This window comes from Coregonus clupeaformis, chromosome 23 (assembly GCF_020615455.1).
Source record: "Coregonus clupeaformis isolate EN_2021a chromosome 23, ASM2061545v1, whole genome shotgun sequence".
NCBI classification, from domain to species: domain Eukaryota; kingdom Metazoa; phylum Chordata; class Actinopteri; order Salmoniformes; family Salmonidae; genus Coregonus; species Coregonus clupeaformis.
The window spans coordinates 23,211,555-23,224,066 of record NC_059214.1 but is presented as its reverse complement, the minus strand read 5'-3'; the positions used below and the strand labels follow the sequence as shown (position 1 = coordinate 23,224,066).

The 12,512-nt window shown below is 42.5% G+C and overlaps 1 protein-coding gene across 1 annotated transcript; it reads left to right on the top strand.

The window, feature by feature from the left end:
• Positions 1 to 2,623: 2,623 nt before the first annotated feature.
• Positions 2,624 to 11,207, top strand: dnajc3a (DnaJ (Hsp40) homolog, subfamily C, member 3a). Its single transcript, XM_041844228.2, has 12 exons — positions 2,624 to 2,833; positions 4,535 to 4,642; positions 4,849 to 4,973; positions 5,187 to 5,261; positions 6,737 to 6,889; positions 7,068 to 7,249; positions 7,377 to 7,496; positions 7,789 to 7,894; positions 8,023 to 8,146; positions 9,712 to 9,844; positions 9,944 to 10,092; positions 10,680 to 11,207. The coding sequence occupies exons 1-12, from the start codon at positions 2,752 to 2,754 to the stop codon at positions 10,826 to 10,828; spliced, it is 1,506 nt and encodes a 501-aa protein (XP_041700162.1). The 5' UTR covers positions 2,624 to 2,751; the 3' UTR covers positions 10,829 to 11,207.
• The last annotated feature ends 1,305 nt before the right edge of the window (positions 11,208 to 12,512 follow it).

Below are 12,512 nucleotides of genomic sequence, written 5' to 3'. Positions count from 1 at the left end.
TGGAGATTGGCTGCTATGTGGTCTGTGTAAGTGGATGGATCCTGGTCTGCTCTACAATGCCACTGAGATCTGGACCTGATCTGAGGTAGACAGCATCGTTCTGACCACTTCAAATTACTTCTCCAATCTCTGGAAGGATTGCACTTCTGATCCAACTGGAGTATCCGACTGCAAGGGTATCCCTTCCATGTTCGCACTGAACTGTAAATGTGAGATCCCCAGAGATTGGAAAGCTGCCGCGGTCATCCCCCTCTTCAAAGGGGGTGACACTCTAGATCCAAACTGTTACAGACCTATATCCATCCTGCCCTGCCTTTCTAAAGTTTTTGAAAGCCAAGTTAACAAACAGATCACCGACCATTTCGAATCACACCGTACCTTCTCCGCTATGCAATCCGGTTTCCGAGCTGGTCATGGGTGCACCTCAGCCACGCTCAAGGTCCTAAACGATATTATAACCGCGATCGATAATAGACAGTACTGTGCAGCCTTCTTCATCGACCTGGCCAAGGCTTTCGACTCTGTCAACCACCGCATTCTTATTGGCAGACTAAATAGCCTTGGTTTCTCAAATGACTGCCTCGCCTGGTTCACCAACTACTTCTCAGATAGAGTTCAATGTGTCAAATCGGAGGGCCTGTTGTCTGGACCTATGGCAGTCTCTATGGGGGTGCCACAGGGTTCAATTCTTGGGCCGACTCTTTTCTCTGTGTATGTCAATGATGTCGCTCTTGCTGCTGGTGATTCTCAGATCCACCTCTACGCAGACGACACCATTTTGTATACATCTGGCCCTTCATTGGACACTGTGTTAACAAACCTCCAAACGAGCTTCAATGCCATGCAACACTCCTTCCGTAGCCTCCAACTGCTCTTAAACACAAGTAAAACTAAATGCATGCTCTTCAATCGAACGCTGCTGGCACCCGCCCACCCGACTAGAATCATTATTCTCGACGGGTCTGACCTAGAGTATGTGGACAACTACAAATACCTAGGTGTCTGGTTAGACTGTAAACTCTCCTTCCAGACCCACATTAAGCATCTCCAATCCAAAGTTAAATCCAGAATCGGCTTCCTATTTCGCAACAAAGCCTCCTTCACTCATGCTGCCAAACATGCCCTCGTAAAACTGACTATCCTACCGATCCTTGACTTCGGCGATGTCATTTACAAAATAGCCTCCAACACTCTACTCAGCAAATTGGATGTAGTCTATCACAGTGCCATCCGTTTTGTCACCAAAGCCCCATATACTACCCACCACTGTGACCTGTACGCTCTTGCTGGCTGGTCCTCACTACATATTTGTCGCCAAACCCACTGGCTCCAGGCCATCTATAAATCACTGCTAGGCAAATCCCCGCCTTATCTTAGCTCATTGGTCACCATAGCAACACCCACCCGTAGTATGCGCTCCAGCAGGTATATCTCACTGGTCATCCCCAAAGCCAACACCTTCTTTGGCCGCCATTCCTTCCAGTTCTCTGCTGCCAATGACTGGAACGAACTGCAAAAATCTCTGATGCTGGAGACTCTTATCTCCCTCACTAACTTTAAGCATCAGTTGTCAGAGCACCTTACTGATCACTGCACCTGTACACAGCCCATCTGAAATTAGCTCACCCAACTACCTCATCCCCATATTGCACATCATCTCTTGCACATCTATCATTCCAGTGTTAAAACTAATTGTAATTATTTTGCACTATGGCCTATTTATTGCCTTACCTCCATAACTTGCTACATTTGCACACACTGTATATATATTTCTGTTGTATTTTTGACTTTATGTTTTGTTTTACCCCATATGTAACTCTGTGTTGTTGTTTTTAATCGCACTGCTTTGCTTTATCTTGGCCAGGTCGCAGTTGTAAATGAGAACTTGTTCTCAACTGGCTTACCTTGTTAAATAAAGGTGAAAAAAAAATGAAAAAAGCAATTGAAGTCAACATGGGCCAGCATCCCTGTGGAACACTTTTGACAGCTTGTAGAGTCCGTGCCCCGACGAATTGAGGCTGTTCTGCTCTGAGTGTTCTTAATGTTTTGTCCACTCATATATACACACACATGTATGTATGTATATATGTATGTATACACACATATATATACACACACACATATATATATATATATATATATATAAAAGCTATTTTGTATTCTATTCAAATTGCTGTGTAGCCTTAAACTCTAAATTACACTGTGAAGGTATTAATCAATGGTCAACTTTTTTCCATTGTAGGCTTTGTATTGCATCCCATGTCCTGAAATAAAACATCCCAAACATAGATTATCATACTTTCCAGTCATTCGTAGCCCTACCTAACCTTAATCATACTTGATTTCCATTGCACCCCCATATAAATAAGCATCATCATCAGTTTAGGCTACAGTAGAGAGAAATATTTAATTGTTGGCTGAGCCTTCTATTCAAAACCGTGACTGAGCTTGCCTACAGCTAGATCGATGCATTTTACATAGCGTCTGGCCCCTCATTGAATGACACGCACTTACTGCTTACTTTTGTGCTGCCGTGGCTCGACTCCGTTGAACAAACAGTGGGGGGCGGAGTTTTCCAACAAATGGCCCAATCAGAGCAACCCACGATCGGTGGACTCACTTTATGTCTGGTTGGATAACTGATTCCCTTTAGCTGTCATCCAGCTAATATGGGACTGTCAAGTATTTCGTGAGAGTTTCATGTTTGAATTATCGTAGGTAGTATTTTCCTTTATTTCTAAGAGCTTAATTATGGTTGCAATAAACCAAGTTGTGCGCAAAATTTTAAGTTATGTTCCTTTTCTTCTTGTTTTGATTGACCTGCGATACGAAGGTAAGCATTCTCAGACAATGGATTTCAACCTATATTTATTACAGTTATGTTACCAGGTCCAGTAGCCTGCCCTACAGACAGTAGCTACAAAAATATACTAGCTAGTTTGTTAGTTAGTGTAGATAACTAGCTAGGTTAGCGGTTTGAGTTTCAGGGGAGATAGCCTTACAAACTAGTTAGCTAACAATAGTATGTGCTTCATGTATTCCATCATTTGTGTTGGCCTTCACGTGCATACAGCACTTTGTTCGCTAGCTAGCTAGTTACCTAGCTTGCTAACGTTCTACAACGGAGTCAAATGTACATGGCTACAATGTTGTTACTATCACAGCTGTCACCTAGGTGCTTTTAGCAACGCGGGTGTATTTACATACACTAACGTTAGCGTTGCTTTCAATTGTATTGGGTTGCACAAATAGTCCGTGGGAATACAATTATATTTAAACTTATTGGACTGGTCATTACGAAGGGGGGAATATGAGACAAAATATCGTATTATTAAACATACTTTCCAAACGTGGGTCTTGTTGTAGACCAACTTCCTGCTTACCTTATGTCAAAGTAAAAGTCCTGCACGTGCGCCATGTGTGGACAAAATGAATAACTTGTTTGGGATTTATTTTTATTTTTTTACATGAGGTAAGCAGAGAAGAAGTGGGTCTACAACAAACCCAAGTTTGGAAAGTGTTTAATAATACGATCCTTTAGATATTGTCTCAAATTTCCCCCTCATAATAACCAACCGACATGCCCACCGGCACAGTAAGTTGAGATGGAATTGTTTTTAACCAGGGGAGAATGACTGCCCTCTCTCGTTGAAGCCATGGCAATCTTAGTGGTCAGTTCGTGTAAATTAAAAAATGTTTCGAAGACAATCATGGTATAAATAATTGTTTTTAATACACCGGATGTATGTCCTTGAACCGATTGTTTTAAAACCGATTGTTTAAAACCGCATATAAGGATAATTTAGTTGCTAATGGCAGCCTGCAGTACCCCTGTCGGCCTTCAACTTGAGTTACTCAATGAGAGGGGCAGCACTGAGCTAGCCTGCAACATCACTTCCTGGAGTAGCGCAAACAACGGATGTAACGTCTCCATGAGAAGCCATCTTAACAGACTTCATTTAGCTTCAATGCGCTATTGAGTCTTCACATAGGAATGAATGGTGTCACGTGATTGATGGCAGTCATTGTATTTAACTTCTGGCTTCCCATGGACTGTTTTTGTGCAACCCAATACAATTGAAAGCAACTCTAGTGCAGTGTTTCCCAACCAGAGGTACTAGGACTATCCACAGGGGGTACTTGAAAAGACCCATGAGACAATAGTCTTACTGGTCAAATGCACATGAAGGGGTACTTCAGGGGTACTCAGGGCAGAGCAAAAAACTGTTGGTGGTACAGTAACCGAAAAAGGTTGGGAACCACTGCGCTAGTGAATGGAAACTTTAGTCATTAGTGGAGTAGCTAGCTACTTTGTATTTTACATTTTAGTCATTTAGCAGATGCTCTTATCCAGAGTGAGTGCATACATTTTTCATACTGGCCCCCAGTGGGAATCGAACCCACAACCCTGGCGTTGCAAGCGCCATGCTCTACCAACTGAGCTACAATGGAAGACTAACTACAAGGTGGAAATACTGTAATCTGCACAAACTGTGGTTACTTACATTTTGGATGACATTCTCCTTGGTTTCAGGGGTATGTGGCAAGGATGGAAGTTTGGAGAACCATTTGGAGATGGGGAAGAAACTCCTTGCTGCTGGACAGCTGGCTGATGCACTCTCTCACTTCCATGCTGCTATTGGTCAGTACTAAAGGATTTAAATTGTTGACAGTAGAATCAAATTGAATATTCATAATGTGCACTTTTTAGTAAAGTAAAGAGGGTTTTATGATTTGTGTAAAACCTCTTTACTTCTACTTTATAATTTCTATCAATATATAGTATAACTATAGTATAAATAATATATATTTATTGTTTTGCCATTGCCTGTGTTTGATCATGCTCAGATGGGGATCCAAAGAACTACATGGCCTACTACAGGAGAGCTACAGTCTACCTGGCCATGGGCAAATCTAAATCTGCTCTGCCGGATCTGAGCAAAGTAATTGAACTCAAACCAGACTTCACATCGGTGAGTCCACTGTCTACTTTTAGTAGCAGAAAAATAAAGGGGAAGAGTGTTTATCTTACTGTTTCAAGGTCAGTGTATGCTTGAAACATTACAAACTGCTGTTAATAAACTAGTGTTTAAAGTCTGTTTAGACTAGAGGAAGACTCACTTTAGTTCATTTCATTAAAAACAACCACAAACGCACTCTTATCTCGTCTCTCACTCTTCCAACAGGCAAGACTTCAGAGAGGCAATCTACTCCTGAAGCAGGGGAGACTAGATGAAGCAGAGAGCGACTTTAAGAAAGTGGTAAGTAATGTCAACATACAGTAACAATCTCACTGGAAGTGATTTGTTCAATGGCAGAATTAAGGAGTAGCAGCCAGGAGATGTCAGTATTGACCAGTGGAAACGGCTCCGTCTACAGTACAGTACATCTAAAGGGAAACGATTTGATCAGATTAATGCACTTGCACGAATGTAGATATTGGCTTTGTTGTTTGCCATATTCATTGGCAAATAGCCTAAGGCTAAGATTTAACAATACCTACTTGAACAGGAATAATGATAATGCAATACAGTTATGAAATTGGTATTTTACTTTATAATTTATATCAGACATATTCAATAAGCCAAATTAACAATGGAAATGTGAAATTGTGTTCAGTAGGACAGACAATGTACAAACCAAGCTTAATTAGATGTCTAGTCATCTCTCCTCTTGCCCGTCATGGACAGTTTTCAGGTGCCCATTAAGGTAGAAGAGTGAAAATCACTGATAGATTTTCCATTAGTATTACCATTCTGCCCAGAGCATCATAACATTGCCAGAAGACATAAATGCCCTTGCAGTTCTACTTTTAATTATTTGGTATTCTCGAGTAGGTATACCCAGTAGAACATGCAGTGGAAATCTTGACGTAGGCTAATTCCTCTAGCAGTAGAGTTTGATTGTCAGTCACTTGTGTCACCTCAGGTATTGTCCTGGGTCTGCAGCCCCTTGGGCCCTGGCCATTTATACATCCCTCTTCAGATACAGGGAGGGGAAGCAATAAGGAACACTATGCGTTAGAATGTAGAATAGCAAGATTGAGATAGTCAGTGTTTTTGGTTGGCTTTAAATTGATTATTCAAGGACACTTCCCAGGTGGCTTACCAGGCAAAATGTAGAGCCGTTGTAATGCTGCTCTTTAAAATGCTAGTAGAAGTAGATTTAAGAGACCGCTCAAGGTGTGGAAAGTTCCATAATTGAAGTCAACTATCATGCTCCTGCTATTGGGCGGCACTGAGCCATAGTCACAGTTGGAGGGCAATATGCATTTGGACCTGTACAGTTTTATGTGTACCATATTTTGCCAGTATGTTGTCGACGGCTCTGGCTAGAGGTGCATGCTGTCCTGCTGCTTCAGCAGTCTATTACACTGGCATGTTGTAATGCATCACATTTATTCATCACTTCCCTGCCAGGGCTGAGCTAGCAGTAAATCCTAATAGGATAGCCAAGTCTATTTGTAACGTATGTCCCATTAACTAAGATTGCTATCATGGAGATGATGACCAATATGATGGGGATGACTGGTGGATAATGGGTTCAGGGATCAGGACTGCAAGTAAAGGGAGGAGTGCTAGGTAACGCTTTTAAGAATCAGTTATTTTAAGTGTATTTACAATAGAGGGTTCATCCTTTCAATGAATGTGTTACTTTCTTTCAAGTAAATAGGCTGTAGTATGTGGCCTGCTTCCATACCTTTCTATTGGTTAAAATTAATTGTTCTATCTTCTAGCTCAAGTCGAACCCTAGTGACAAAGATGAGAAGGAGGCCCAAAGTCAGCTCATGAAATCTGATGAAATCCAGAGGTGGGTGACTCAGTCACGGGCTAACTTTGACCGCAAGGATTACATCACCGCTGCGGCCCACCTGGACTTAATTATTGAAGTGAGTGGCACACCTGACCCAACTCCTAATGTCATCAGAGATATAGCAAGTCCTGCTAGTACACTATGATCTGTGGCTGTTCTTCCTGAGACTAGATGTTGTCACTTTCACCACTAACCATAAATAACATTATACCAAATCTGTTTACATGTATTGAGCTGTACTGTTTCCCTGCCAGACGTGTGTGTGGGACGTGAGCTCCAGAGAGCTGCGGGCAGAGTGCTTCATCCAGATGGGAGAGATGGGCAAGGCCATCAGTGACCTGACAGCTGCCTCCAAACTGAAGAGTGACAACACCCAGGCCTTCTACAAACTCAGCACCATCTACTACCACCTGGGAGACCACGAAATGTCCCTCAAGTAAGACTGTCCGTGAATGTGAGATTGACACACGGTACATTTGGACAAAGCTGCATCCCTAGATGTAATTCATTGAGAGGATGCCTGACTGGTTCTACTGGTTCTGTTTCCTCTCTGATGTCGCCAGTGAGGTTCGAGAATGTCTGAAGCTGGACCCAGACCATAAGCAGTGTTACAGCCACTACAAACAAGTGAAGAAGCTCAACAAACAGATCCAGTCTGCAGAGGAGTTGATCCAGCAGCAGAGGTGTGTGTGTGTGTCCCCGTGTGTGTGTGCAGTAAGAATATACCCTTGGATCAGCAGAGATACTGTATATATCCTATAAATTATTGATTTATCCTCCCCCAATAAGCTATTAAAAGCAGACTGTCTCTCTAAATGGATCTGACATCACATTTAGCATCATCAGCTACTAGAAATGCAGATGTCACAGATGGAGTCATATAGGTCTGGGGGTGTAGTGATATTCTCTGAGTAGGTTGTATAAGAGTAAAATCCTGATGGCAAGAAGTCACTAAGACTCCTGTTTTACTTGTAGGTATGGAGATGCAGTGAGTAAATATGAGTCAGTGATGAAGACTGAGCCAAATGTGCCCCAGTACTCACACCATGCCAAGGAGCGCATCTGCCACTGTCTGGCACAGGTATGACTATCTGTGTAATGTAGATTTGATGGGACAATAAAGCTTTTTGAATTACAAATGAAATCTAGACATTTTTGTGTATTTTGAGTGAGTTTGGGGTTGTAATTTGAGCATGTGTCCTTGTTCAGGAGCAGCAGGATGTAAGCAGAGCCATCACAGTGTGCAGTGAGGTCCTTCAGTCTGACCCTCACAATGTAAACGTGTTGAAGGACAGAGCAGAGGCCTACCTACTGGACGAACAGTACGAGGAAGGTAATGTCTAATTAATATTTAATAATTGAATTGATTTATTTAGCGATTTTCCAGTGCTTAAAGCACTTTTACATAGTATGGGAGGAACTCGCCTCTTCTCTAATGGCATCTGACTTTTTCCTGACATGGACGAGTCTTTGTCCATACAACATGCCGATCAGTGGAATCTTCTCAGGTTTGCTGTTCAACATTGTCTTGGCAGTTGTTGTTTTTTGGAGTGGTGTTGAGGGTTTGTTGATAACCGATGAGTTATTCTGAAGGATGAAAGTAGAGGGCACTGTTTTACTATCAGAGTAACATTAATCTATAGTCTGTATGGAAAGCAATTATTTGTGAGAAACTGATTGCTACTACAATAAAAAAGGATAGGAGGAAAAATATGTACTAACTTTAGTTTTCTTTCTGTTCAACAACATGTAGTGATTTAGTTAGCCCAAAGTGATGCAATATTATTATAAATGCAGAGGGAGCAATTTCCCCTCTGGTCTGGACCCTAGTAAGCAGTAAGCACAACCTGGACCACTCGTTAATCAAGCTGCTAGCAATTCAGTGGTGGCAGAGCCAACACACACACACACACACACACACAGGCTCAGTGGTGCCATCTGGGCCGAGCCAAATGGAAGGGACCTTAACACTTTGCCAAGTCTTACCTGTGGTCTCTGGCTCTGGAGTAGTGTTGCTACAGTGTAGGTGTGTACTTCCAAATCCCTGAAATGTACTCTACTGCTACGTTAGACTAACAATTCTCACTACAAATCATTGAAAAGCTAGTCATGGATGTAGAATTTAAATAGCAAATTATACAAGAGTGCTAACATTTTACAAGGTGGAAAGTGTGAATGTAATTGTTCCAAAACAATCAGCTGATTAGAAAGCTTCCTCCTAGCCTCAGAGAGGAGGCAGTGAGTGTGTGTTTGCAGTGTATAAATAGCGTGGCATCTGTGGCTGGCTACGATGCGGCTCAGGCAGCTTCCATGTAGCCACAGGCGATCTGGGCAGTCAGAACTGCGCGCGCTACCCGCACCAGGGCTCCATCTCCTACACCAGCCTAGCAACCGCAGGGGATGTTGACTGGGCAGCAGAGGAGGAGTAAATTGTCATTAAGTCACTTTATCTGCTTAGGCGTGAACACAGAGAGTGGCGGGTGGGTGGGAGCATCACAGACTCAGTCATGTGGGCTTTTAAACTGTCAGGCTCCACAGGGCGCAGTAAACTGCAGCATCTCTTAAATCCTCCCTCCCTCTTGCCCAGCTGCCCGTCCGCCACACACCTCAATACGCCTCACAGAGTACGGCTGCCTTCAACCACCGCACGCCACCTTCTAGTCTACACAGGCTGCTGGAATCGATGCACAGCACACTGAACTAAAGATGTTTGGGTTTACTCCATGACTAGACAGCATATAATACAGATCTGGTTAATCACCAGAACCAGACTTCCGATTAGCCGTCTTTATTCTTGATTGTACTGCAAAGATAATGGTGGTATTGTACAGACCCCCCCATTTAATACATGTAGGTACTGTATTATAGGTTATTTATGGGTGTTTACTCTCTCTGCAGCTATCAAGGACTATGAGACTGCCCGTGAGCACAGTGAGAATGACCGGCAGATCAAGGAAGGGCTTGAGAAAGCACAGCGCCTCCTCAAACAGTCCCAGAAGAGGGACTACTACAAGATCCTGGGAGTCAAGAGGTGCATTACAAACAGCTGGGGTGCTCTGCTAGTCATAGCTCATGTAGAATACTGTAAAGCAGAACGGAATTGTATTACCTCTGTTTGACCCTGTCGCAGGACTGCCCAGAAGAAGGAGATCGTAAAGGCCTACAGGAAACAGGCACAGCAGTGGCACCCAGACAACTTCCAGGACCCTGTAGAGAAGAAGAAGGCAGAGAAGAAGTTCATTGACATTGCTCAGGCAAAGGAAGTGCTCACTGATCCAGGTAAATGTCCTATGGGTAGAGCTTACTCCCCCCTCAGCAGCTGTTCACTAACCAGACATCAAGTGGATGTCAATGAAGACTGAAGCAGACCGATGTATAGGGTCAGATATACTGGAGTTCATCATTCACCACTCTGTACATGCCCAAGTTCTCCATAGTGCATTTAACGCAGCAGACATGTTTATCCTTCATCTACAAGCCAATACTTTCATGACATTCCATATAAATTGTCACTTAGTACCCTTCTAGGACTTATTTTTGCATACTGTATGTATCACCCTCTTTGTGCTAGATGGTCAAACCTTCAATTTGCGCTTTAGTTGTGTTGATTTATCAGTACCCTCGTCACGTGGTTGGGAGGACTCAGGGCTGTCTACCTACCCTTTCAATTAATATCAAATAGTGTCTCCTGCCAACTCCTGTCATATGGATGAAAAACCAGCCACATGTCAAATATGCATAGTGTTCTCAACTGCTCTCGAAGCATTCTTTCACAGTTTCAAAACGCTGAATGCCTCCACTCAGTCCATTGTTGCTCTTCGTTATGTGGCGTTAACATTGCTGTGTCTGTCTGTGTGCCTGTACAGAGATGAGACAGAAGTTTGACCAGGGCGAGGACCCCATGGACCCAGAGAGCCAGCAGGGAGGACACCATCATCAGAACTTCCACAGCGGTTTCCAGGGCTTTAACCCCTTCGGCTCCGGACCGTTCAACTTCAAATTCAACTACCAGTGAGCCCTAAGAGAGGAGCTTATTCGTGTTCATCCAGTATGGCTGTAGCTTAACCTCCCTCGTTCAGGGAGAGCACAATTACCTTCATGATGACATGTCTGAGACAACTTGAATAGATTAAAGATGTCCTTGCTTTTGAATGATACATTTTTGGAGCTACGTTCACTCTGATGCAACTCTATGAATCTTTTCTAATCTTTGCAGCAACGCCTATCTTCAGGGATCTCACAATTGAGTTCTGGGTTAATTCCAAAGCGACCACCTTTGTGGTGTACACTGAAAATTGGTATCCATTCCTAAGACTAATGTGTACATAGATACAGTACTATTTTTATATGAATGGAGTCATTCTGAATTGTAAATAAATATATATTTATGCTTATAGTGTCATGGCATTCCTTTTTGGAATTCAATAATCAAATACCTAGGTGTCTGGTTAGACTGTAAACTCTCCTTCCAGACCCACATTAAGCATCTCCAATCCAAAGTTAAATCTAGAATCGGCTTCCTATTTCGCAACAAAGCCTCCTTCACTCATGCTGCCAAACATGCCCTCGTAAAACGGACTATCCTACCGATCCTTGACTTCGGCGATGTCATTTACAAAATAGCCTCCAACACTCTACTCAGCAAATTGGATGTAGTCTATCACAGTGCCATCCGTTTTGTCACCAAAGCCCCATATACTACCCACCACTGTGACCTGTACGCTCTTGCTGGCTGGTCCTCACTACATATTCATCGCCAAACCCACTGGCTTTAGGCCATCTATAAATCACTGCTAGGCAAATCTCCGCCATATCTTAGCTCATTGGTCACCATAGCAACACCCACCCGTAGTATGCGCTCCAGCATGTATATCTCACTGGTCATCCCCAAAGCCAACACCTCCTTTGGCCGCCATTCCTTCCAGTTCTCTGCTGCCAATGACTGGAACGAACTGCAAAAATCTCTGAAGCTGGAGACTCTTATCTCCCTCACTAACTTTAATCATCAGTTGTCAGAGCACCTTACCGATCACTGCACCTGTACACAGCCCATCTGAAATTAGCCCACCCAACTACCTCATCCCCATATTGTTATTTATTTTGCTCATTTGCACCCCAGTATCTTTGCACATCATCTTCTGCACATCTATCACTCCAGTGTTAATACTAATTGTAATTATTTTGCACTATGGCCTATTTATTGCCTTACCTCCATAACTTGCTACATTTGCACACACTGTATATAGATTTTCTGTTGTATTTTTGACTTTACGTTTTGTTTTACCCCATATGTAACTTGTTTTTATTGAACTGCTTTGCTTTATCTTGGCCAGGTTGCAGTTGTAAATGAGAACTTGTTCTCAACTGGATTACCTGGTTAAATAAAGGTGAAATAAAATAAATAAATAAATAAATACAAATGTCCCATTATACATTTACAGATCTTCGGAAAGTATTCAGACCCCTTGACTTTTTCCACATTTTGTTAGGTTACAGCCTTATTCTAAAATTGATTACATTGTTTTTATTCCCTCAATCTATACACTAATGACAAAGCAAAAACAGGATTTTAGAAATGTTTGCTAATTTATAAAAAAAATGAAATATCACATTTACATAAGTATTCAGACCCTTTACTCAGTACTTTGTTGAAGCACCTTTGGCAGCGATTACAGCCTTGAGTCTTCTTGAGTATGATG

Excerpts from the sequence above, each read along its gene's own strand:
- dnajc3a (XM_041844228.2), top strand. The coding sequence starts at position 2,752 with ATGGTTGCAATAAACCAAGTTGTGCGCAAAATTTTAAGTTATGTTCCT. Across the intron at positions 8,147-9,711 it reads GGACGAACAGTACGAGGAAG|CTATCAAGGACTATGAGACT; the intron begins GTAATGTCTAAT and ends CTCTCTCTGCAG. Across the intron at positions 9,845-9,943 it reads AAGATCCTGGGAGTCAAGAG|GACTGCCCAGAAGAAGGAGA; the intron begins GTGCATTACAAA and ends ACCCTGTCGCAG.